General features: G+C 35.8%; 2 protein-coding genes, 1 long non-coding RNA gene and 1 pseudogene across 3 annotated transcripts; 1 reads left to right on the forward strand and 3 right to left on the reverse strand.

Annotated features, from left to right (window-relative positions):
* The first annotated feature begins 481 nt into the window (after nt 1-481).
* On the forward strand, nt 482-3535 carry LOC148997696 (uncharacterized). The gene is made up of 2 exons (XM_089120389.1): nt 482-772; nt 2051-3535. The coding sequence occupies exon 2, from the start codon at nt 2144-2146 to the stop codon at nt 3533-3535; it is 1392 nt and encodes a 463-aa protein (XP_088976515.1). The 5' UTR covers nt 482-772; nt 2051-2143.
* Nucleotides 3536-3929: 394 nt separating this feature from the next.
* Nucleotides 3930-4941, reverse strand: LOC148997697 (uncharacterized). Its single transcript, XM_089119101.1, has one exon. The coding sequence runs from the start codon at nt 4874-4876 to the stop codon at nt 4052-4054; it is 825 nt and encodes a 274-aa protein (XP_088975227.1). The 5' UTR covers nt 4877-4941; the 3' UTR covers nt 3930-4051.
* A 1774-nt stretch (nt 4942-6715) lies between these two features.
* Nucleotides 6716-17410, reverse strand: LOC148997698 (uncharacterized; annotated as a pseudogene).
* A 1948-nt stretch (nt 17411-19358) lies between these two features.
* On the reverse strand, nt 19359-23823 carry LOC148997699 (uncharacterized). Its single transcript, XR_016146386.1, has 3 exons — nt 23757-23823; nt 19841-19967; nt 19359-19723 (listed from the first exon to the last, which is right to left on the reverse strand). It is a non-coding gene; the product is annotated as an uncharacterized LOC148997699 (long non-coding RNA).
* Nucleotides 23824-27246: the final 3423 nt, after the last annotated feature.

Raw genomic sequence — 27246 nt, forward strand, 5'->3', positions numbered from 1 at the left:
GCGTGAATGTGAAAGCAGCACGGATTAATCCGGGCGCGCACTTTTTCAGGAAGTAAAGTATCCTGCGCATGTGTTTTAGCTTATTGTGATGTATTCAGTTAAATAAAACACTTGTAAGGGATGATAGTGTTGATGATTTACCTTGGGTACGAGCGAGAGTGAGCCTGCAGTGTATTCGTGCATTGTGTGTGAAATCAGGGCACCACATTTGGAAATCCACTGTCTCCTCAAAAGAGTCCGTTTGCAAGCAGCAGAAGTCCACCTTATGTGACACACGCACAGTAAACATGTATACATAGTTCCCACAGGCAAAAAAATTGTCACGTGACCTCCCCGGAGACGCCATCTTTGAGGGCAAAAGCTGCAGTGTTTACCAAGTTTTATTTTACCGTCTGAGTTTTACTAGAGATTTTTACTAGAGTTTTACTTTTCTGTTTATAATGTAACGCAAATCATGAAGAGGCAATGTGAAAGAGATTATAAAGAGAATCTATCACCACAAGACAGAGAGAGGTACTATGCGAAAATTTCATTAATAAATGGTGTGGATCCGTATGCGCTAACTAAGGACGCACTGAGCACTGATTATGCAGCTTTGCCTCAGATACAATATTTTCATGTGTACCATTATCTAGTATTGGCTAGGAGTTTTTACACATTTGAGCAATTCCGAACCTGGAAATCACTCGACGCGTACAATCAGTTTGCCGAGGGTTGGGTTGGTGACGTTCGCTCAAGTGCAATCAATGGAAAAGTCGTCATCATAGCAAAGGTATAGTATGATGCTAGACTATCTGTCTATTAAAAAGCCATACCCTGCACAACTTAATTCCTTCACCTTATAAAACAGTCACCGATGCTTTCTATAATATGCATGTACTTATTTGTACACTGAAGAATAGGGGTGGAACATACATGTATTCGAATTGAAACAAACCGGTGTGGGTGTCATGGACGGTTCTGTGCATGAATATAAAATTAAATAAAACTCGCGTGCAAATGAATAAATGTAATGTGGAACTACTTTATACGCGGGTTCTTTAGGGACATAATCTGAGATTTCAATGCTGGAATGTGTGTGTGTGTGTGTGTGTGTGTGTGAGAGAGAGAGAGAGAGAGAGAGAGAGAGAGAGCGAGCAGGCTAGTTTGCGCAGGTGCGATCTAACAGTGGAAACCCTGTTGTGTTGTATGGTTGTAATACGTCGTCATTTTGTTTATATAAGACATAATTCAAACTCCAAAGTGTTAACTTATATTTCTTAAATTGGGGGTGGTGATGGCGCAGTGGATAAGACACTTCTTTGGTGTGGGAGACCCAGGTTTGAATCCACTGTCAAACTGTTCCAGAGCAAGACCTCTGATATTTATAGCAGTTGTGATTTTTTTGGGATAAAAGCGTCAGCTAAATGAATAAAGGTAAATGTGTGCACTCGCAATAAAACACAACATTGTGCTTTTGTCAAACTGTAAACTACAACTGTCAGCCAACCAAAATCTCTCTCTCACACACACACACCTCAAACAGGACTAATCTGTTTATTTTTAAGTTACACATTCTACAGTGATTAAAAATATTGTTTTAATGGTAGTATTATTTAATACAGAAATAAATTACTTGTAATTAAGATGAGAATAAAGTTAGTGTTAATTAAGGAAAACAAATATATTGATCTCAAATATAGCAAATTATTTTTTAATGCATTCAGGTACAATTACCAAACATATCTCAAGGTCTTTTGTCATTTATTAAATTAATTATATACAACTATTGTCAATGCACTACAAATAAACTGGTTCTATGCCTTAACCTTTTAAATAAAAAGTTATTTAAATAATACAAGGATCTCAGAACCGAGCTATGAACCGAACCGTGACTTCTGTGTGCCGTTCCACCCCTACTGAAGAATATTATTAGAATCTGCATATCAATCTATGTACAACAAGCAACTTGTACATCATGCATATAATATATCAATGACATTATATAAACCCATTTGTTTTCATTAACCCAAATAAGTTTTTGAACTAAATAAAAATGTTCTTTGTTTAGGTCAAACATTCCCAAAGTCTCAATGACAAGCCACTGCGTCCCTGGGTCATCTGCGAGCCTGATGGTTCCGTCAACTTTGCCCACTGTACCTGCATGGCCGGGCTTGGCGAGGTGTGCTCACATGTTGGTGCGCTTCTGTTCTACTGTGAGGCTGCTGCTCGACTGAGTGCATCAACAACTTGCACTCAACAAAAAGCAAAATGGGTACTCCCAACCATCAACAAGGTGGACTATGCAGAAATAAGAAACATAGATTTTTCCACACCAGCTACTAAAAAGAAGAGAATTGATAGTACCATTGCTGGAACACAACTGACAACCCGAACAGCTACAAAATTACCAAATGTTCAAATACCTTCAGAGGAAAATATCAGTGCCTTTATGGACAAGCTTCATAATACTGGTGTCAAATCGGTCATTCTTTCTGTTACTGAAAAATATCAAGATAGTTTCATTCCAACAATTTTGCAAGAAGGTAGCCTACCCATTGTCTTGATTACCCTGAAAGAGGATAAATATATTAACATGGACAAGAACTCATTATTAGCTGAAGCACCATCTGTATTTACTAAGCTGGCAGTAACTGATCAGCAAGTGAAAAATACTGAGGAACTAACCCGGCCTCAACATAAAAGCAAGGAGTGGCATGCGCTGAGGTATGGAAGAATCACTGCTAGCAACATGAAGCTAGTCATTAGCGGTAACTGCCAACAGCCAGCTCCCTCAACAGTTGCGGCAATCTGTGAAAAAAGTCACTTCTCAACAGTTGCCACTGATTGGGGAAAAAGTCATGAAGACGAGGCTTATGACGACTTTGAGAAGTATACCAAAGAAAAACATAACCACTTTAGTCTATGTAAATCTGGACTTTGGATTAACAAGAGCTACCCTTATATTTGTGCTACTCCTGATGGCATCCAGGAGTGCATTTGCTGTGGTAAAGGCATTTTAGAAATAAAATGTACATATAATGCCAGAGAAAGCACACTTAATGAATCTCAGTTGCCTTTTCTTAATGACGATGGCACTTTGAAGATAACAGACAAATACTTTTATCAAGTTCAGACCCAGCTGCTCGTGACAGAAACTGACTATGGTGATTTTGTCATTTGGACTCCACATGAAATGAGCATTCAGAGGATCACCCCTGATACTGATGTCTTCCAGGAAATACTAAGTAAAGCAGAGGACTATTTTTTGAAAGTGGTGTTGCCAGAAGTCATGGGAAACCTCATTACCAGAGAAATTGAACAGGAGAAATACAGAAAACATCAAGATAAGCCTGATGTTGGGGAAGTGGTATGCCACTGCCAAAAATCCCATGTTGCCACTGACACAGTCATTAAATGTACCAGTAAAATGTGTATGATAACGTGGTTCCATCTACAATGTGTGAAGTTGAAGAGGATACCGAAGGCATACACATGCAAGACATGTAAAGGCAAAGGCAAAGGCAAAGCTAAGATCAAGAGTAGTAAGCTCTAGTGACCTTGACTAGTATTCTCATTTGAATTTCACTGCATATTATTTCTCTTGATTGTGTAGTGTTACATTTTTTGGAATATCAGAGGGGACGCTCTTCAGAACAATTTATTTACAGAGACAAAATGCAAACGTATATTTCGTCTTGTTTGACAGAAAGTTTGGACATTACATTTACATTAATTTGGTCATTACATATGTTTTGTCATTGGTTTGACATTACATTTGCTCCTTGTTTTACCGTTTGTTCTTTGTTTTTTATTTTGAATTCTGTAAAGTCTTGTGAGATAACTTGTACTATTGGACTACACAAAAAATGAAATTGAATTGAAAAATGGCACTATAACCAGGATTAGCAGAAATGAACAAATATGTAAAGTTGCAAAAATAAAGCGTTATATGCATGGATGCACAATATGCATGGATAACAATGTTCAGTGTTTTTACACACTTAGACAAATAGTTTGTACAAGACATATCTTGTTGCACTGATCTTTCTAGTTTCAGATGTTTAACCTCTTAATTGAAAGGAACAACAGAAACACATAAATTTGACAAGCAACATGCAACACATGCAATTTTGTCAACAACAGGTAGTTCTTCATTTTCATTCATCAAGATGTCAATTGGCAATTTGCTCTGGAGGATGGTGTATTTGTTGCGAACAAGACCCATGACACGTTCTACATGTATGCGTACATGAGCAATTTTTCTTGTCTGTTCAACTTCAAGGGGTGACAGTTGGGATTTTCCTCTTGTGAAACTGGGAATGTTGATTTGAGCGCAATAGAACCCTACACTGTCTGAAATGTCAAAACCCCGGTCAGCAAGAATGAGGTCTCCAGGCAATAGATTTCTGAGCAATCCACAGTTTTCGGTGATGTGCTTGTCACTGGCTCTTCCTCCCCATGCACTGGATAAGAAGGAAACAGAACCTTGCGGCGTTATCCCAACCAGGAACTTGGTTGTATTGCAGTGCTTGTAGGCAGACCATGTTTTTGCCCTTGCCATCAGGTTCTTCGGTCTCTGAATGGGTATTTCGAAGCAGTCAATTATCACTGCAGTTCTCTGTCCAAAGTTTTTGCGGAACTCCATTGGCATGGTCTTTCTTAATTCTTCCCGTGTTGGCCAGCGAATAATGTGTTTCAACCTCACATAAAGAACGTGAATGTACACAAGGAAAATCCTGGAGGCTGTTGATGTTGAAGTCTGGTAACGATAAGCCAAATCTTGAAGAGGTGTGTTTAGCTTCATACGAGACAATGTCATGACTAATCGTTCAAATTTACCCAGATTACTAAGCCTTGCTGGTGGTAAGTATGGCTCGATGTCATCGTAAATCATCTTTAAGACATCAAATGAAGGCAATCCAGTATAGTATGTTACCAAGTCTTGTCTATCAGCTAGTACTTCCTGTGTCATCCTGAATGTTTTTAGTTGTAGTTTGAGCAATATGTTTTCAGACAACAAACGCTGAAATTCACCTTGAACATCAGGTGTCAATGGTTACATGCTGGTGGTTACATTTTCCCAAAGTTTGAGAAAAGAACAGTTGGGTCCTGCAGCAACATCGTTGTCATCTTCTAATTCATTATCGCTTATGGGGGTAGGATTTAGCTCCCTAAATATGTATTTTGCTGCTGCATACTACAAGGAATGCTTGAAATACATAACATTAATTTTTTTGCCCCAAGAAATTGTTAAAAGCTTTAAAATTATTTATTGTTAAAAGTGCTCTAACCTGTTTGACGGTAAAGGTTTTGCTTCCTCTGCCTGATGCTCACATAAAGCGTCTCAATCATCTTTTGCAGCCCCTGTTGACTGCCTGCGTTCTCCTCACTTGTTGCTAAATTATTGATAAGATATGCTTTTAACAATAGAAATTTAACTGTATGGTAACACTTTAGTTTACGGTGTCCGTGATGCAGTGTAATTACTTAATTAATTACTTATAGTAGTTGACATTGTAATAACATGTAACAAAATGTAATTAACATGCAACTAAGTTATGGAACAGCCTGTACTTACAGATTGTAATTACACTCATGTAATAGGCAGCTACTGTTACACATATGTAACAGGCCGAGTCTGTTACATACGTGTTACCGTATTATATAATAAAGTACTTTGTACTACTTAATGTAATAAGTACTTAAATATGTTACTATGAGAAAAGGCTGCATTTACACATGGTCATTTTGTACCTTCTAAAATAGTGTATTAAGTTTGTACTGAAGTGTACTTCATGTGTATAAGGTAGATACATACGTAGTACACTTAAGTACAATCTTGATGCACTTTATTTTACATAGCTTATCCCTGTGTAATATTATGTAATTGCAATGTAATTAGGAAGCTACCGCATGCATTGATGCTGTGAACGAGGGAGTTAGGCCTAAATCAAACTAAAGTACATATGGATAAGGTTTGTAGATACACATGAATTACACATAAGTACAATCTTGATACACTTTATTTTACGTAGCTCATACCTGTGTAATATTTTGTAAATTGAATGCAATTAAGAAGCTACTGCATGTATTTAATCTGTAAACTAAAGGGTTATTTCAGATGGATAGGGTATGTAGATACACATGAAGTACACTTAAGTACAAAATTGACAAACTTTATTTTAGAAGGTACAAAATGAACATGTGTAACTGCAGGCGTTTGCCTTACTGTGCATTCACACCGCCGCCGGGGAGAGCGTCAAACTGGCCGGAAGTCATTCATTTTGTGAATATATTTGTGAGTATCACGGACACCAAAAAATAAAGTGTTACCTTTTGGTATTTAAAGTACAGTGTTAAGGTAATCTAAAACATGACTACCTGTATCTGCCCACTACTTGATTTCACTGATCCAGCCTTGAAGCTCATCATCCGTTACTGCCAAATCTGTCTTCATTGCTTCAAGGTTTAAGGACTCCTCCTGAATTTTTGCTTTTGTAGTGAATAACAAAACACCATTAAGTGCATTTATTAAAACATTAACAGTACTGACTGGATACATGATTAATAAACATGGGCACGGAAAACAGCATAAAACAATTTTATAAGTAGCAAAGGTTTTGACTTTTTAGTGTTTGTTCTATAACACTTACCTACTTATTTGCACTACAAACTGCGATAGACATTATTAAACACTAAAAAATAGCTTTCACCTGTAAAAGATAAGGGCAATTCAGAAATATACCTTCACTAATCTTCGGGACAGCACTTTTGCTAGGTTCTCAATTTTGCGTTGGTTCCATGCCATGGCCTGGATAGTAATCATGTCTGTTCTAGCTAAACAATACATGAAAAAAAATCAATAGTTAAAGTCAATAGTTTATTTATGTTAAAAAATAAATAAATGTTACTTTTTTAAAAAAATTTATTCATTTTAAATGCAAATATGAAAATGGTCTTGACTTGCGCTAAGGCGTCATGTCATTCAAAAACTAATGTATTTTGTGTGTACCTTTAACTTCTATTTGTTAACTTTGTATTGTCTGTTTGCAGCATACACTTACCTCCTTTGGTCATGTATTTGCTGCATATAGCAGTTCTTGACAAGAAGCTATTCACTTGTTCGACCTCTTCACCCAAGGTGGTGCCTGCTCCATCTTGGTTTCGACCACCCCACTTAATCTTGTGCATGGATCAAATATTTAACAAGGTTAAAATAATCTCAACAATGTGTTTTAGAATATAAGCAGCAATTATTGAAAGTAATTACAGAAGTCACAAATTCGTATCTTTATTTTCTGTAAAACAGTTTACCTCACATTTCCAAGAGTGGGCCTTTGCATGCATCACTGACAGGAATGGCTTCATGTCCAGGAGAGGAGAGACAATCATTAACAACTCTGTTCAGGTATGGCCAGTACTTGCATATTACATCTGTGCACATGAACTGCACATTCCTGGGAGTCAACTCCTTTTGTAGATACAAGGGGTATGCAAATATTTCTCCCCTCATCATGTTGAGACTTCTCAGAAGCACACCATGTCGACAGACAGCCACCTCCATGCCCTCCTCATCCAACTTGTTGTTTGTCTTTAGGACAGACTCCCGTGCTGCAGTCCACTGACTCGATCCACAGACACCTTTACCAACTGACTATCAAGATGAGAACAAAGTGATTTTTAAAATTATTTAACAACACAGTACTAAATTACCTATATGGATAAATGTCTAAATACATATGTGTAAAGACATCTCAGACTGTTCGCATTTTTTTTTTTGCTTTACTGTAATTTCAAGCCATATAAGATGTCAATATTTTACAATTCATATCATTGTTCTTAATTTTGCTATTGTAGTTTTAATTTTGCTATTGTAGAAACATTGCATTCCTATTTTTGTTCAGGATATACAGTACAATTTCAAAGATCACAAAAATTAAACAGCAATACTACTTACATGCTTTGTCTTATCATTAATGTAGTCCACAAACTTCACTGTTAGACCTTACCAGGTATTTTACAGTAAAATACTGGCAACAGGCCAAATTCTGACACTATCATACCATTTTCCATTAAAACAGTAATATACCGTAGAAAACAAAACTAGCCTACAGGAATATACTGTGAATTAACAGCTCTCAAAGTCAACACTCAGAGACTGTGTTCCTAATCACACCCTATACCCTCATTCACTATTCCCTACATTAGTTCACTAATATAGTCCACTTGAATGAAAAGAAGTGAGTGAATTGAGACACTGATGAACACCTGATAAGCAGAATCACTGAAGGACAGAGAAACAAGATCAGAAAAAGAGAAACACAAGATCTACAACTGACTTCCAGACACACAGAGTGTGAAAACAGTTTACAAACCAGTTTAACATGATTTATTTCATACATGTACAAAAGTTCTTGTTGAGAATTAACAGAGATTTAATTAATAATAAAGTTTTTTGTCACCATAATGGAGATCAGTACTTGCTTTAGTAGGCCTCTTATCCCTGGATTTGTTACATTTATATCTCTCTGACTGCTGTAACAGTGAGTTTTAAAACACTTTTGTTGTAGCCAGAAAAATACAAGAGGAAGTTGATCTGGTGTTATTGGCTTCTGTGATGATGTCATGATCATTCTGGACATGTCTGATTTTCAGATCATTCCTGTTTATTCTCTTTGAATAAATGGGTATTTAATATGAAATATACATTAAGTTATGATTATAAAATAAATCTGAGAATCTACAACATGAAATCAATATGTTGGTTAATCATGTCTTCTGAATAATATTGTAATCATATAAAACATTTAAATAATATTTTGCTGAAGTCAGACACACACAGACATCAACAATTATAATATTCATCTCAACAACGGTAACATTCAAAAGTTTCATGCAGCAGTGCATGCTGGGTTCCAGGATTGTATAAAACTCCCAGAATAAAAAAAAATTGCCACCATTATTAAGATTAATGTGCTAAATTTTGATATATTGATGTTTCAACAATACTGTAGCGCTGTTTTGGTTTATGTATAATATGTTAAAAACAAATACTCGTAATTAATTGCTGTGGTTTCATGGTGGGGGTAATGTAACACTTTTGGTTGAGGTTTAAACTCTGAATGAGTAAAAATGAATTATTTAGTAAATGAACAGACCATATGATGATTGCATGTTTTGACAAATCGTTACTAAACTGTGTGTCTGCACAAGTGTGACTTGCTTAAACACAGCTCACAGCGTCTAAAGAAAATCTCGTGTTACAGCGTCAGCATACCAACTAAAGCAAACACTGATCTTTATGATGTTAACTTCAAGCTAAACATTTTTAATTAAACATCTCAACAACATCTTCTATAGATGTATGACCGAAATAAAGCCATACTGGTTAATAATAAGTGTAATAATGTGTAATGGCTGAAGTCAGTTGTAGTTCTTGTGTTTCTCTATTTTCTGTTCTTGTTGTTCCTCTTTCCTTCAGTGATTCTGCTTGTTAACAGCAGGTGTTCATGCTCAACAATCACTTACATATTCCCTTAATTATCTCACTGCATGTCTGCATCAATGTTAATTTTACTCTTTGAAGTGTGAATTTTCCTGTGGGGTAGAAAGGGTTAACAGTGTAAGATAAAAAGACACTCCCACAAAATGTATTTTAACAGTAATAAACTGTAAGTTATAAAACAGGTTTATACTGGCAACACTGTTGCCAGTAGTTTACTGTAAAATCATGTTTTTTGGGTCACCGTTGTGCTGAAGAGTAGAGCCTGAGCTTCAGTCCAGGAGAAGATCTACAAACATTGATGATATGCTGCATGTTGCTTTATTTAAAAGGCACTGTCTGTGTTGGTTGCAGAATCCGGTGGAAATCTTTATTTACAAAAGTTCATTTTTATTGTTTCTAATTAAATAAGTTCACAATAATACCTTGCTCACATTATTAATGCATTATACATTTAGTTGATTCTTTTAAGTTTGTTTCTGCAAGTTAAGTTAGTTAACTCGAGTTTTAGTCCATTTTTACAGTAAATAAGTTTACAGTAAATAAGTTTACTGTAAAAATGCACTAAAACTAATAAGTTGTATTTTTTTTTAGTTAACTCGAGTTTTAGTGCATTTCTACAGTAAATAACTGGCAACAGTGTTGCCAGTATTTTACTGTAAAAAAAACCTGGTAAGGTCTAACAGTGTTGGAAACATCTTCATCCTCACAGACAAAGACACCCTTAAACAGACCATGATCTTCATCCCTTGAAAATATTTAGAAGGGCTTCAATTAATTATCTAATGAAAAACTAACTGGAATGAAATACTATTTTGAAATGCTTTTTGAAAGACAATTATATAACTTCCCCTACCCTCTTTTGAAGCGATACATTTTTCTATTACCATCTACTGCCACAGCAAGCATAAATGGAGAACAGGCTGGACAGTCAAATACTTTCAGTCCACAGAGCTGATCGATTTCAAACTGGCAGTATCTCCATTCAAAAAAACTTCTTTGAAAAGCATCTGCGCATATCTTTCCATTCTATAAAACAAAACGATCAAAAACCATATAAGAAAAAGCTCACTCCAAAGAAAGAAAGATGAAAAATAAATAATTGGTTATTAATTCAATTAATACTCGGCCAAAGAACTCTGTCCGCTGTTCTAATAAACTGGTGAAAGACTGTCTAGACATTCCAGGAGCAGTGAGTTTCATGTGGTCATAGGACACAAACACATCTATTTTGTATAATGTTTCACAGCTTGCTGTGGCAGGCCATAACCAGACTTGATCAGTTGCGGGATGCTGGTTGTTCTGCTCACAAGACATTTTGGACACATGAAGTGTGGCAAGCTGACATTGTAGCGACCTATTGAAATAATAACAGTGTATGTATAATGTATTTGTGATATAACAAAACAAACAATCATTCAAATATTTGTTTTTTCTACACTGGACTCACCATCGATTCCTACACTCTTAAAATGGATGTGTTAAAAACAACACAACCTGTGTTATATCTTAACACATCTGTGTGTTTAGTTAAGGACAACACATTTTGTGTTACTTTTAACTCAACCAGTGTGTTATTGTTCTTAACACAGGGAGTGTGATTTCACTAAGTTTGCACTTTGAATTAGATTAAAATGTAGCAACTGACAAAATATTGTGTGTAAATAAGTTTTATCTACACTGGTGCACTCTTATAAAATGATTTTGTAAATAACACAACCTGTAAAAAGAGCTGTTAAAAATGACACATGCTGTGTAGATTTTAACACATAAAGTGTGTGTGCTTAGGGACAACACATTTTGTGTAGATTTTAACACATGTTGTGTAGATTTTAACACATGTAGTGTGTGTGCTCAGGGACAACACATTTTGTGTAGATTTTAACACATGTTGTGTAGATTTTAACACGTTTTGTAGATTTTAACACATTTAGTGTGTTTGCTCAAGGACAACACATGTTGTGTCAAATTTAACACACAACCTGTGTTGTTTCTTTACACATCTCTGTGTTTATAAGGATTACACATTTTGTGTTACGTTTAACACAACTAATGTGTTAGACAGCAGCAGTGTGTTGTTGAAACCTTTTACACACTAATGTGTTATAGTAACACAACTTGTGTCAGATATGCGTCACATGTGACTGTAGACGGAGAGTATTTGCCAGAGTTACTTCCCGTGTGCTTACAGAAGTTTTTGGATGAACACTGACACGTATTGGTAACTTGTGTTTATGTAGTCCAGTGATGTTTAATAGAGTTTGTTTGAACATTTGGATGTTTTAAACATCATTAATCTACAAAGACAAGCTCTTATTGAGAATTAACAGAGGTTTGATGTTTCATTTCAGTTTTATTTCAAGTCACCAGAATCGTGATTAATGGCTCCTTTATTTGGGCTCTTGACCCTTTACTCTTGTTTTAGTGTTTCTCTGGCTGCTGTAACTGTATTTTAATAAAATACATCTATTATGGTGATAGAAAATATGATCAGATGGTTCTTGATGATGTCATAATCAGCAAGTTATGATCAAGTTTTTGAGTATATGGATGGTGTGCTTTATTTTAATGATGTATTGTTAGTTCTGAAAGTTTTGTGAAATTACATCCAGCTATCCAAAAGTGCAGAATGACAAAAAAAGTTCAAAGCTACAGCAGAAACCAGTCAAACACAGATATCAAGAATCAGCGTATGGATCTCAATAATGGTGACAAACGAAAAGTTTCATGCCGCAATGCATGCTGGGACTTATGGATGAGCTTTGTACTAGAGACATGAAGCTTTGCCACCATTGTTGAGAGTCATATGCTGATTCTTGATGTCTGTATTTGACTAGTTTCTGCTGCAGCTTTAAACTGTCTCTAAACATATTTTTTTAAAGAATTATAGCATAAGGTAACATACACCATACTATCATGTAAACACTGAGTATCTGTAATCAAATATAAGTGATCAAATATAAGTTATCTCTTAAACATTAAACTTCTCTTGCTACGTTAAAAAACATCATGTTGAAAAATGATCATTTAATGATCTTTTTCCTCAAGATAATTTCAACTGTTTCAGATGTGCAATATAAATACACAGAAACAGCAAACAGAGAAACGAATGGTAAAGAGTGAAGGGTCAAGAGCCCAAATAAAGCTGCCACTAATCACGATTCTGGTGACATCAAAACAAACATTCAATGAATCGTCAACACAAAACCTGGTAATTCTCAATAAGTGTTTCTGTAGACGTCTGACAGAAATAAATTGTTTGTTAAAATAAATTAGTTATTAATAACAAGTGAAATCAGCATTTGAAAAAAACATTGAAACCGAGGCATGATGTGATTGGCTGCCAAAAACACTCATTAATCTGAAGTTTTTTTATGAATTAAGATTTTATTTATTTATTGTAATGTATTGTTTCATTTATTTTAGAGCTTGTTATGGGATACCATATAAAATACACTACCTCTAATTAGGTTCTTAAACACAAACTTCCCTCCACCCATTAAAATTCTATCCAGTTACATTTTAACACACATTGTGTGTTAAAAACTACACAACTTGTGTCAAAATACCATCAACACATGATGTGTGTTGTTTTTTAACACATCTCTTTTTAGAGTGCACTCTTAAAATGGATGTGTTAAAAACAACACAACCTGTGTTATATCTTAACACATCTGTGTGTTTAGTTAAGGACAACACATTTTGTGTTACTTTTAACTCAACCAGTGTGTTATTGTTCTTAACACGGAGTGTGATTTCACTAAGTTTGCACTTTGAATTAGATTAAAATGTAGCAACTGACAAAATATTGTGTGTAAATAAGTTTTATTTACACTGGTGCACTCTTCCCACATAGCAAACAGATCCGGAACGGATCTGCCGCGGAGGTAAGAACCAGGTCCGGAACGGAGTCCACTTGCACAGCGCAACGGATCCGGAACAGATCCGGATTGCGGATCCAGACTAGATCCGCGGCAGACCCTATCCGGATCCGATCTGGACCCGTTCATTTTGGAATGAAAACCTTTCAGATCACTCATTCAAAACTAGTAATCTGGCCAAAACTACAAAAATATTTCAAATCTATTGGTGGGCCAACATTAGATAGACTGCCCACTAAACAACATGATGTCCAAAAGATGTCTTTTCAACGTCTTTGTCACAAAAGTCGGATGCTGAAAAGAGACTGAGGAGCCAGAATTAAAGTTTTTATGACGTGTTTTTTTTGACGTGTTCTGCACGTCCGATGTAGACGTTCATCGAACCTTCGTACACGTTTAAAAACTAGGTCAAATGTTGGCCATTGAGTTTAAAACTCATGTTTAAATCAATGTCATTTCCTTACATTGTTTAGATGAGGTTTAGATGTTGATATGTTTCATTTTAAGAAACCATTGTGGTGATGAGTGTTTGCTTTAGTTGGGCTCTTGGTCCCAATTCATCTTACTTTAACTTTACTTTGGTTGTAGTAACTGTGTGATTGTATAACACTATTGTTGATGCACAGAAAGCCAAGAAAAAGTGAGATGCTGGCATCAGCTTGTTGATTATCATTGCTAAGTCACAAAGTGAGCATGTGATGTTGTGTTTAGACTCTAGTTTTTATTTCTGCCATGTATAACCACCTATCTTGTGGAACTGTGTTATTTGTATACCATAAAAATTAGCACATATTTGAAGGTGAATAAAAAAAGCTTGTTAAACAATGTTATTAGGAAATTTACCTTATAGTCACACACAGACATCAAGATTTTGCGTATGTATCACAAGAACGGTGACAATAAAAAAAGCTTAATGCTGCAATGCATGATGGGTAGTTTTCAAAGTACAAAAATCCTTGATTCCCAAGCTTTTTTGTTTTGGTTGTCACCGTTGTTGAGAATCATATGCAAAATCTTGATGTCTGTGTGTGACTATGTGACATATTTACTCAAAACATTGAGTACACATGATTTTTATTGACCTTCAAAGAAGCAATAATTGTAATGGTGCTGGTCCAAATAACGCAGTTCCACTAAATAGGTGGTTATAAACAGCAGATATAAGGACAAAAGTCTACACACATCATTAAAAGCTCGCTTTGTGTTTTTGTCATCATCAGCAAAGAGCTGATGACAGCCTATTTTACTTTTTCTTGGCTTTCTATGCAACAACAATAGTGTTATACAAACACACAGTTACACCAACCAAAGAGAAGTTAAAGTAAGAAGAATTGGGACCAAGACCCCAACTAAAGCAAACACTCATCACCACAATGGTGACTTAAAATGAAACATATCAACATCTAAACCTCATCTAAACAATGTAAGGAAATGACATTGATATAAACATGAGTTTTAAACACGATGGCCACATTTGACCTAGTTTTTAAACGTGTACGAAGGTTTGATGAACGTCTACATCGGACGTGCAGAACACGTAAAAAAAACACGTCATAAAAACTTTCATTCTGGCTCCTCAGTGGACGTCTTTTCAGCATCCGACTTTTGTGACAAAGACGTTGAAAAGACATCTTTTGGACATCATGTTGTTTAGTGGGCAGTCTATCTAATGTTGGCCCACCAATAGATTTGAAATATTTTTGTAGTTTTGGCCAGATTACTAGTTTTGAATGAGTGATCTGAAAGGTTTTCATTCCAAAATGAACGGGTCCAGATCGGATCCGGATAGGGTCTGCCGCGGATCTAGTCTGGATCCGCAATCCGGATCTGTTCCGGACCTGGTTCTTACCTCCGCGGCAGATCCGTTCCGGATCTGTTTGCTATGTGGGTTATAAAATGATTTTGTAAATAACACAACCTGTAAAAAGAGATGTCAAAAATGACACATGCTGTGTAGATTTTAACACATGTAGTGTGTGTGCTCAGGGACAACACATTTTGTGTAGATTTTAACACATGTTGTGTAGATTTTAACACGTTTTGTAGATTTTAACACATTTAGTGTGTTTGCTCAGGGACAACACATGTTGTGTCAAATTTAACACACAACCTGTGTCGTTTCTTTACACATCTCTGTGTTTATAAGGATTACACATTTTGTGTTACATTTAACACAACTAATGTGTTAGACAGCAGCAGTGTGTTGTTGAAACCTTTTACACACTAATGTGTTATAGTAACACAACTTGTGTCAGATATGCGTCACATGTGACTGTATTCGGAGAGTATTTGCCAGAGTTACTTCCCGTGTGCTTACAAAAGTGTTTGGATGAACACTGACACGTATTGGTAACTTGTGTTTATGTAGTCCAGTGATGTTTAATAGAGTTTGTTTGAACATTTGGATGTTTTAAACATCATTAATCTACATAGACAAGCTCTTATTGAGAATTAACAGAGGTTTGATGTTTCATTTCAGTTTTATTTCAAGTCACCATAATCGTGATTAATGGCTCCTTTATTTGGGCTCTTGACCCTTTACTCTTGTTTTAGTGTTTCCCTGGCTGCTGTAACTGTATTTTAATAAAATGCATCTGTTATGGTGATAGAAAATATGATCAGATGGTTCTTGATGATGTCATAATCAGCAAGTTATGATCAAGTTTTTGAGTATATGGATGGAGTGCTTTATTTTAATGATTTATTGTTAGTTCTGAAAGTTTTGTGAAACTACATCCAGCAATCAAAAAGTGCAGAATGACAAAAAAAAGTTTAAAGCTACAGCAGAAACCAGTCAAACACAGATATCAAGAATCAGCGTATGGATCTCAATAATGGTGACAAACGAAAAATTCAGGCCGCAATGCATGCTGGGACTTATGGATGAGCTTCATACTAGAGACATGAAGCTTTGCCACCATTGTTGAGAGTCATATGCTGATTCTTGATGTCTGTATTTGACTAGTTTCTGCTGCAGCTTTAAACGTTCTCTAAACATATATTTTTTAAGAATTATAGAAAGAGGTAGCATACACCATAATATCATGTAAAACTGAGTATCTGTAATCAAATATAAGTGATCAAATATAAGTTATCTCTTAAACATTAAACTTCTCTTGTTATGTTAAAAAAACATCATGTTGAAAACTGATCATTTAATGATCTTTTTCCTCAAGATAATTTCAACTATTTCACTGTGCAATAAAAATACACAGAAACAGCACACAGAGAAACGAGTGATAAAGAGTGAAGGGTCAAGAGCCCAAATAAAGCTGCCACTAATCACGATTCTGGTGACATCAAAACAAACATTCAATGAATTGTCAACACAAAACCTGGTAATTCTCAATAAGTGTATCTGTAGACGTCTGACGGAAATAAATTGTTTGTTATAATAAATTAGTTATTAATAACAAGTGAAATCAGCATTTGAAAAAACATTGAAACCGAGGCATGATGTGATTGGCTGCCAAAAACAATCATTAATCTGAAGTTTTTTTATGAATTAAGATTTTATTTATTTATTGTAATGTATTGTTTCATTTATTTTAGAGCTTGTTATGGGATACCATATAAAATATACTACCTCTAATTATGTTCTTAAACACAAACTTCCCTCCTCCACCCATTAAAATTCTATCCAGTTACATTTTAACACACGTTGTGTGTTAAAAACTACACAACTTGTGTCAAAATACCATCAACACATGATGTGTGTTGTTTTTTAACACATCTCTTTTTAGAGTGTACTTTTTTCTTCAAATTGGAATTGGCCTTCAATATCCACCTTCACCAAAGTTGTTGGGGATAGGGGCTGAAAGAATCCTTTCACATTTGTCTCTCGGTTGTGAAGTTTCCTCTCATGGGCCAGTATATCACAGTCTCCACAGTACAGCTGTTTAGGATAGCAGTCTTTACAGCGGATAATAGACGGCGGCTTCAGTCTGCAATGCTGGCACTGCTTGATTTCTGTATACTCGGCCATTAATAAAGATTCCACTATCTCTGGCCTCAAAGCTTCCCACTTCTTTTTGCTCTGCGCCATGCGAATAGACCAAGTGTTTGAGGAAGTCGGATTTATGCACTGAATGTCTTCACTATCAGCTAGCAGATCTTCTACCTCTTGATGAAGAGTTTCTGCAGCCTATTTGATCAGATTCTTAAACATGAGAATCAGTTCCAGTTTCAGCGACTTTTCTTTCCTAAATTAATCAATGTTTTTGGACTAATCTGTTAATTTAATTAATGGTTCAATTGCTCACTCAAAAAGACAGTCACTTGTCGCCACCCTCTGGCTTAATGATGCAAGTGGCGCAAACGCAGACAAACGGTGAAAAGTCAAACACATTCGAAAAAGCGTTATACAAATATATTTATACAATAATAATGGCAATATATTTAATAGGGTGCTTGTGTTAAATTGAGCTTATAATTTTCATTGTCTTTAATCAAACTGATTATTTCTGTCGGTCATTTAAAACGTATTGAAAATCAGCCGTAAATTTGAGCTGCCTAGTTGCATCTTAAACACTGTATGATCGTTAACTGAAGTGAAGCGTCGAGTTGGGATTCGCGCTCGGCTCGCGCTTCTATGAACAAAAATCTTGCATTCTTTGATTGGTCCCACGAACATTTTGACATTGACGAGCAGGTGTTTGAGTGCTGAAGCAGATCAGATGAGAAGGTCAGTTATCGTCGCGATGGGAGAATCATTGCAGCAACTAATTAGAGTTAATATTACGGGTACGACGTAGTACCCCAGAGTGCACTCTGGACGATGGGGCGGGGCGACACTTTTGGGCGGAGCGACACGTGTCGCCCCGCCCACCTTAACGTTTATTGGTTTATAATAAAGATGATCTTATTGGTGCAGAGAAGTGTGACGCTATTACAGATCATTGGTGCAGAGAAGTGTGACGCTTTGGGCAGGCTGGGAATGCGGAAGAACACAACAGACGAATAAACTTGTTGATTTTGCGGACATTAATGCGATTCCACATTATTCCATTGAAGTAGAAATACAAAGAGAATAGAAATAATGGTCTAATTCACAATCACTCCCTCAACAGCTGTAGTAAGTTAGATGGTCCGTTACCTCTGTATTACTTCTCACTGTTTTTTTGTAAGTTAATGACATCTCGCTCTCTATCTATAGATAGATAGCGAGAGAGAGAGAGAGAGAGAGAGAGAGAGCAAACTATAGCGGACATGTCACCAGTCTCACCTGATAGTAACCACGAGTTTCCGTAAGATCCTACGAACATTTTTTTTAACTACATTTACGGCTGTTAAACTTCACTGATCATAGCTCCAAAAAGCCATGGTAATCACAAATTAACTATGGTAATTATAGTATTTGTGCGTTTACATAAATGTAATTAATAATGGTTGTACTATAATAAACTTATAAGGGAGTTTCTATACATGCTCTTAAGAACACAACAAAACAAAGACTTTGTCACTTTTTCGTTATTATAGACTCCAAACTGCACTTATGCATCAGCAGAATGTAATTTATGCAAACCTTAAAGAACCAAGGTACTTTACCATATTCACAATTAGTGAAACCTATGTTTTTGCCATAGCTTTTCAATAGAACACTATACAGGTGAAACTCGAAAAATTTTAATATCGTGCAAAAGTTATAATTTTGATGAACATCAAATTCAAAATCTCACAAAATCAGAATATTACAAAAATGTAAGCCCTCTGAAAATTATATATAATCATGCCATATGCATAAATAGTTATTTATACTAAATATATTAGTTTCACTTTTTAATTTGAATTACTGAACATGAACTTTTGCACAAAATTCTAATTTTTCAAGTTTGACCTTTAAGTTTAACTTTTAGTTGCATCAATTACTACATCAAAACCAGTTCATCTCTCAATGGGCTTTATGCCCAGCTGCACTACTTCCTGAACTTCAGCCAGCTCCCTTGTTTCCTGTCTGCCATTATTGGTCAAATTGATTAATTCAGTTGTGCTTGACCTCAGTAGTCATGGCAACAATAATCAGACACGCCTGAATTAATCAATTTGGCCAATAATGGCAGACAGGAAACAAGGGAGCTGGCTGAAGTTCAGGAAGTAGTGCAGCTGGGCATAAAGCCAATTCCAATCTACAAGTTTTGAGTTTTACAGAAATTCATTTCCTGCAGCAAAAAAACAATCCTGCGAGAAAAATCCTGTACAAAGATCTTCGGAGTAAAAGCCCAGCAGTTCCCCTCGTCTTCCTCTTCCCCTGTACCCTGGTGGATAGGACTTAAAAAAAGCTCCAAGCATTCCCTGAAGCTGTAGATCCGGCGAAACTCATCACAGTAGTCCGGAGAATTTTTTTTCCAGTTGACCACACCTTAAAATGTAAAGACAAAATACAGAAAAGATATAAGTGTGGAGATTCAAGTTTAAATGTCACATACCACAAATTTCAATCCAAGAAATGTACATTGAACAGAAAAAAACATATTACAGTCTAGCCAGGCAAAGTGTGCTGCTTTCTGGAAAATTTCATTTGTGACCACATCCCTAAACCATCTGCATACCAGTGAAAGCATCAAATATGCAGAATCACCAGTTGCTATTATTTCATGGGGAAGCTGTTGAAACAAAAAACATTGTTATTTATACTTGTATATAAATGTTGTTGAAAAAAATATAAACCTTGGTTCAGACAAACCTGCACTGTTAGACCTTACCAGGTTTTTTTTACAGTAAAATACTGGCAACACTGTTGCCAGTTATTTACTGTAGAAATGCACTAAAACTTGAGTTAACTAAAAAAAAATACAACTTATTAGTTTTAGTGCATTTTTACAGTAAATAACTGGCAACAGTGTTGCCAGTTATTTACTGTAAAAATGGACTAAAACTTGAGTTAACTAACTTAACTTGCAGAAACAAACTTAAAAGAATCAACTAAATGTATAATGCATTAATAATGTGAGCAAGGTATTATTGTGAACTTATTTAATTAGAAACAATAAAAATGAACTTTTGTAAATAAAGATTTCCACCAGATTCTGCAACCAACACAGACAGTGCCTTTTAAATAAAGCAACATGCAGCATATCATCAATGTTTGTAGATCTTCTCCTGGACTGAAGCACAGGCTCTACTCTTCAGCACAACGGTGACCCAAAAAACATGATTTTACAGTAAACTACTGGCAACAGTGTTGCCAGTATAAACCTGTTTTATAACTTACAGTTTATTACTGTTAAAATACATTTTGCGGGAGTGTCTTTTTATCTTACACTGTTAACCCTTTCTACCCCACAGGAAAATTCACACTTCAAAGAGTAAAATTAACATTGATGCAGACATGCAGTGAGATAATTAAGGGAATATGTAAGTGATTGTTGAGCATGAACACCTGCTGTTAACAAGCAGAATCACTGAAGGAAAGAGGAACAACAAGAACAGAAAATAGAGAAACACAAGAACTACAACTGACTTCAGCCATTACACATTATTACACTTATTATTAACCAGTATGGCTTTATTTCTGTCATACATCTATAGAAGATGTTGTTGAGATGTTTAATTGAAAATGTTTGGTTTGAAGTTACCATTATAGAGATCAGTGTTTGCTTTAGTTGGTATGCTGACGCTGTAACACGAGATTTTCTTTAGACGCTGTGAGCTGTGTTTAAGCAAGTCACACTTGTGCAGACACACAGTTTAGTAATGATTTGATTTTTCAAAATATGTAAATCATCATATTGTCTGTTCATTTAGTAAAAAAAAAAATCATTCTCACTCGTTCAGAGTTTAATCCTCAACCAAAAGTGTTGCATTACCACCACCGTGAAAACACAGCAATAAATTATGACTCTTTTTTTTAACACATCATACATAAACCAAAAAAGAGCTACATTGTCTTGTAGAACCACAAAGATATCAAAATTTAGCACATTAATCTCAATGATGGTGGCAGTATATTTTTTTTTATTCATGCAGCAGTGCATGCTAGGAGTTTTATACTATCCTGTAACCCAGCATGCACTGCTGCATGAAACTTTTGAATGTTACCATTATTGAGATGAATATTATAATTGTTGATGTCTGTGTGTGTCTGACTCAAGCAGGATATTATTTTTCTTTTTTATATACTTAGAATATTATTCAGAAGACATGATTAACCAACATATTGATGTCATGTTGTAGATTCACAGATTTATTTTATACTCATAACTTAATGTAAGTTTCATATTATATACCCATATATTCAAAGAGTATATACAGGAAAAAGCTGAAAATCAGACATATCCAGAATGATCATGACATCATCGCAAAAGCCAACAACACCAGATCACAGATCAACTTCCTCATGACTTTTTCTTGCTACAACAATTGTGTTTTAAAACTCACTGTTACAGCAGTCAGAAAGAGATGAATGTAACAAGTCCAGGGATAAGAGACCTACTAAAGCAAATACCAATCTCCATTATGGTGACAAAAACTTTATTATTAATTAAATTCTCAACAAGAACTTTTGTACATGTATGAAATAAATAATGTTAAACTGGTTTGTAAACTGTTTTCACACTCTGTGTTGCTGGAAGTCAGTTGTAGATCTTGTGTTTCTCTTTTTCAGTTCTTGTTTCTCTGTCCTTCAGTGATTCTGCTTATCAGGTGTTCATCAGTGTCTCAATTCACTCACTTCTTTTCATTCAAGTGGACTATATTAGTGAACTAATGTAGGGAATTGTGAATGATGGTATAGGGTGTGAATGTGATTATGAACACAGTCTGAGTGTCAATTATTAATTCACAGTATATTCCTGTAGGTTTTGTTTTCTACGGTATATTACTGTTTTAATGGAAAATGGTATGATAGTGTCAGAATTTGGCCTGTTGCCAGTATTTTACTGTAAAAAACCTGGTAAGGTCTAACAGTGTGATATATTGTTGTCATAACTGCATGCTCTGAATAAAATAATAAATAGATTAATATTCTCTTATAACGATAATATTAAAATAAATATCGCTCCAACACACATTAGCTGCTTTCCCCACTGTCGGGCCAGTGTGAGCCAGGGCTTTCAAGGGTCGGGCGGTGTTAATAGCCTTGGACCTGTAGCACCAAGCACAAAATCACACTGTGTTTCCACCGTTAGGACAGAAGCTCTGCAGCGCTTCACTAAAGCCCTCCCTTAACATGCCTGTCTTGAACAATGACAAATAACTCCATTGTTTCACCAACAAATGGAAGTTTTACCATAAAACTATTCAAAGAAATTGCTTAATGAATGTATGTGCACAATAAATGACCTTAATCTCTCCGAAGACATTGCCTTTTGTAAGGTTGAGTGCCAAGAAAAACAAATGACAAGAGGTAGGCATGTACATTGGTAGATGTAGTACATAAACTAAAGTTTAATGTAGGAACATGCAAACAGCTACATGCATTTGCAGAGTGAAGTTGTCCAGTATGAGAGCACACCACCACCTCCTGATCAGGGGCATGTCATCCTGAATTTAAAAAATAATAATAATAATAATAAACAATTATGCATGTCTGTTTATTTAACGTGAAATATGTAATGAGGTAATGACATAACTCTGTAAAATCAAATCGGAGCCCCAAAGCCATGTATAGAGTGTACTGTTACAATTCACAAAGTGCAAGAAAATGAGCAGGGTATAACTTACAATAATTAACTACAATAACAATTAAAATTTAACCTACCATCAGTATGTAACAACATGTTTAAAGTTCAGTCTTTACTACTGCACTTTAATGTGACTAATGTTTTAAGATCACTATGCATACTAACTTTTATACAGTATATTATAGTAGGGTTGCAGCAGTATGACAGTTTCATGCTTAAAAGAGTTATATCTCACACATTTGATTATTTACAGTACTGTAATGTACTATTGCTCTATATCAAACCTTAAATCCCGAGATCAATGTTTTAGCCTATGCTATTTTCAGTAGTTGCCCAACTAAACACTATTTATTGCATCCCTTCCATCCACAATTTACGGATGTAAAATGTGATGAGCTTTGTATCTAGTCAAAAATAAAGCAAAAAGTCTCAAATTATGTTACTTTTATCACACAATTCAAACAGTAAATGCAGTTTTGAAAATCACTGTGGTGTGACAGCAGAGGTGGGCAGAATATCCAAAAGCTGTACTAAAGTAAAAGGACTTACAGAAATAATTAAGTAATAATATTTATTGTTATTGGAGTAGGAGTAAAAAATGATCCAATGGCAAACTATTTTTAAAAACATAAAATATTTAAAAATGACTCTCACATTTGATTGAGCAGGACCATATACCATTAAACCACAATAATTTCTGAAACTGCTTTTGTACTGTGAAAATCTCATACCACTGCAACGCTAAGAAGTACAAGTTTACAAGTCGGTTACCTGTAGAACTCTTGACATTTCCACACTTAAGTTCAGATTCAGGTGTAACTGCTGGCTTGGTCCTATTACCCAGCCAACACAGTCATGTGGGGCCCACATTGGTTTGACCTGGGCTATCTAACTGGGACCCAGCCAGTTTTGTCCAAGGTTTCCATGGCGGCCCCAGATGGGTTTGCCCAGATGAAATGAACACTGCTCAGTGTGCACACTACAGGCTGTTAAATGTAACACTGAATCAGTGTGGGAGTTAATGAAATAATTAATTGATTGAATAATGATTGAGCATTATTGATGAGCACCTGATTTTAATAAGCAGAATCACTGAAGACAAGAGAAACACAAGAACTACTTGCAGCCACAGCCTTAAATGAAATCAACTGAAGATACAGTACATTCAATCTCATAAGATCTGATTACACAACTCCACAAACAGCATTACCAGCTTCACTTATTACTAACCAGATTTTCTTTATTTCTGGTAGACGTCTACAAAAGTTCCTATTGAAAATTAACTGAGGTTAAGATGTTGATTATTTATTGAAAATAATAGTTTGATTGATGAGTAGAATATAATGTAGTAGTGGCTTTCAGATGGACGATATGATGCAGATATGAGTGTTAAATTAACACTCAAGAGTGGTAAAGTTAATGAGATGATTAAGTGATTAATTGAGTGATGATTGAGCATTATTGAAGACACCTAAAGCAGAATCACTGAAGGAGAAAATCATAAATTGTAAGCCACCGTTATGGTGATCAGTGTTTGCTTTAGTTGGGCTCTTGACCCTTATATTATTAACTTTAGATTTTGTTTGGCTGTTTTATCTGAGTTATAACTGCCAGATGAACAAAGAAAACAAATGATCTAATGGTTTTAGTTATATTATGACAATCATCATTATAACTTTATCTTTGTGGTCTCTGCTGTTGGTTACAGTATAATTGTGATTCTGCATAAATATCCAGAGTTTGAGATATAATATAATGGATTTCTTAAAAGTTGTTTAAAAAAATCTCTCTTTTAGGCACACACAGACCTCAAGATTCAGTCAATGCTTCTCTACAACGGTGACGAGCAGAATATTCAATTAGGAAAAGTACATTACATAGGCAATTCAGATCATAATTTATTCATACCGCAATGCATGATGGGAGCCATTAATGAGTTGTGATTGGCAGCAGCCACTGCAACAAGGACTATTATTGCCACCACTGTTGAGATTCACAGGCTGATTATTGATGTCTGTGTTTCTAAATAAATTCTGTTGAAAGTTATTTGATCAGAACAATTTATATTAAACGTTTTGGATTATAAGAAATTATTGATAATCACACTCTCCATTATCCCAGAGCTGTTCCTAACAAATTTAACCAAATCATCTGAATAAGTTTCAGTTTTCGGAACACAGCATGATTATGCCACAACATAACTAACACTATCAGATCATACTTTTCTATGTTCAGTTGACTGTTATAAATCAATAACAGCAAACAAACAAAATTTAAAGTGAAAGTATAAGGGTCAAGGGCCCAACTAAAGCAAACACTGATCTCCATAACGGTGGCTTACAATTTGTGATTTTCTCCTTCAGAGATTCTGCTTGTTATCATCAGATGTCTTCAATAATGCTCAATCATCACTAAATTAATCACTTAATTATCTCATTAACTTTAACACTCTTGAGTGTTAATTTAACACTCATATCTGCATCATATCTTCCATCTGAAAGCAGGTGAAGGTGATTTACTACTAATCAAGGAACCGGCTTTACTGATGAGATGCGCATAACAATATCGTTCAATATATCGCCCAGCCCTACACAAAATGTGTAAATGGTGTTTTAAAAATCATTTGAAAAAAATGTGCTGGTTCTCTTGCTGTTGAATCACAACAATAAAACAAAATGAATAACATATTTGGAATAACATCCTGATAAGTTAAGCCACTACTTGATTATATTCTACTCATCAATCAGTTTATAGCATCTGATTGCATTTTCTTTTGCTGTTCTCAACATAACAATCAGATCCAACTGAGCAGAGAGAAGCTAATGTTAAAAAGTCAAGAGCCCAACTAAAGCAAACACTGATCACTATAATGGTGGCATCAAACCAAACTATTATATTCAGTAAATAATTAACATCTTAACCTCAGTTAATTTTCAATAGGAACTTTTGTAGATGTCTACCAGAAATAAAGTAAATCTGGTTAGTAATAAGTGAAGCTGGTAATGCTGTTTGTGGAGTTGTGTAATCAGATCTTATGAGATTGAATGTACTGTATCTTCAGTTGATTTCATTTAAGGCTGTGGCTGCAATTAGTTCTTGTGCTTCTCTTGTCTTCAGTGATTCTGCTTATTAAAATCAGGTGTTCATCAATAATGCTCAATCATTATTCAATCAATTAATTATTTCGTTAACTCCCACACTGATTCAGTGTTACATTTAACAGCCTGTAGTGTGCACACTGAGCAGTGTTCATTTCATCTGGGCAAACCCATCTGGGGCCACCATGGAAACCTTGGACAAAACTGGCTGGGTCCCAGTTAGATAGCCCAGGTCAAACCAATGTGGGCCCCACATGACTGTGTTGGCTGGGTATCCATTTGGTTTTTGGTCTCCGTGTTTGGAAGAGATCCTTATAAAGCAATAAAGATATTACCAGATAGAACAGATTACTCTTCCTGACTTCCTGCTCAGCTACTGTTCGGACGCTCCTGCTTACTGCTCCGCGCTTTGCTCTATCGCTTTAATATTTTTTATATATTTTATCTCCTTTTCACCTAATTTTAACTTCAGCAAATCAGCACAGTGCTCAGACGCTGGGATTACTTAAAAAGTACTTCACACTTTTATTCAACCAGCCTCTCACTGCTTACATTCCGGGGAAGAGAAAACACAACTCCCTACATTCATAAGGATAAGAAAATGCCTCTTCGGGAATCTACTTGCTGCTCTAACTGCCACAGACTTTTACAAAGGATTGCAGTTCTTGAAACAAAGTTAAATTCGGGACCGACAAATCAGACGGAAGGCACAACAGAGCTCCGTCGTGGACGCCCTCAGCGCACAGCCGGTGAGTCCCATGAATCTAGTGCTCCTCGACAAGCTATACTGACTGTAGAGAAACAAGCCGATCGACTTACAAATCGATGGCACAAACAGGGAGCGAGACCCAAAGGCACTCGAGACATCAGATTGTCACGAGCACCACATATTTTAGCAGTAGCATCATCTACCCCAGATATGACTCTGACCAGGATTGCAACCACTGGTCTCCTACCACCGCCTATTCATCTTGAGAACAGATTCGAAGTATTAATGAATGAGGAATCCCTGAATTTGACGAATGTGATCGAACACAGACTGAGTCAGCCTGTAGCTAACGCTGATGCTAACCGGCGCTCAAGGTCGAGCAGACAGCGGCACTCAGCTCAGAGCACAGCGGGGCCCAGGACTCTGATAGTGGGCGACTCCATAATCAGAAACA

Source organism: Pimephales promelas, chromosome 2, assembly GCF_988280905.1.
Source record: "Pimephales promelas chromosome 2, fPimPro1.hap1.1, whole genome shotgun sequence".
Lineage (NCBI taxonomy): Eukaryota > Metazoa > Chordata > Actinopteri > Cypriniformes > Leuciscidae > Pimephales > Pimephales promelas.

Bases quoted from the DNA above. Each gene is read 5' to 3' on its own strand.
- LOC148997696 (XM_089120389.1), top strand. From the start codon at position 2,144: ATGGCCGGGCTTGGCGAGGTGTGCTCACATGTTGGTGCGCTTCTGTTC.
- LOC148997697 (XM_089119101.1), bottom strand. From the start codon at position 4,876: ATGATTTACGATGACATCGAGCCATACTTACCACCAGCAAGGCTTAGT.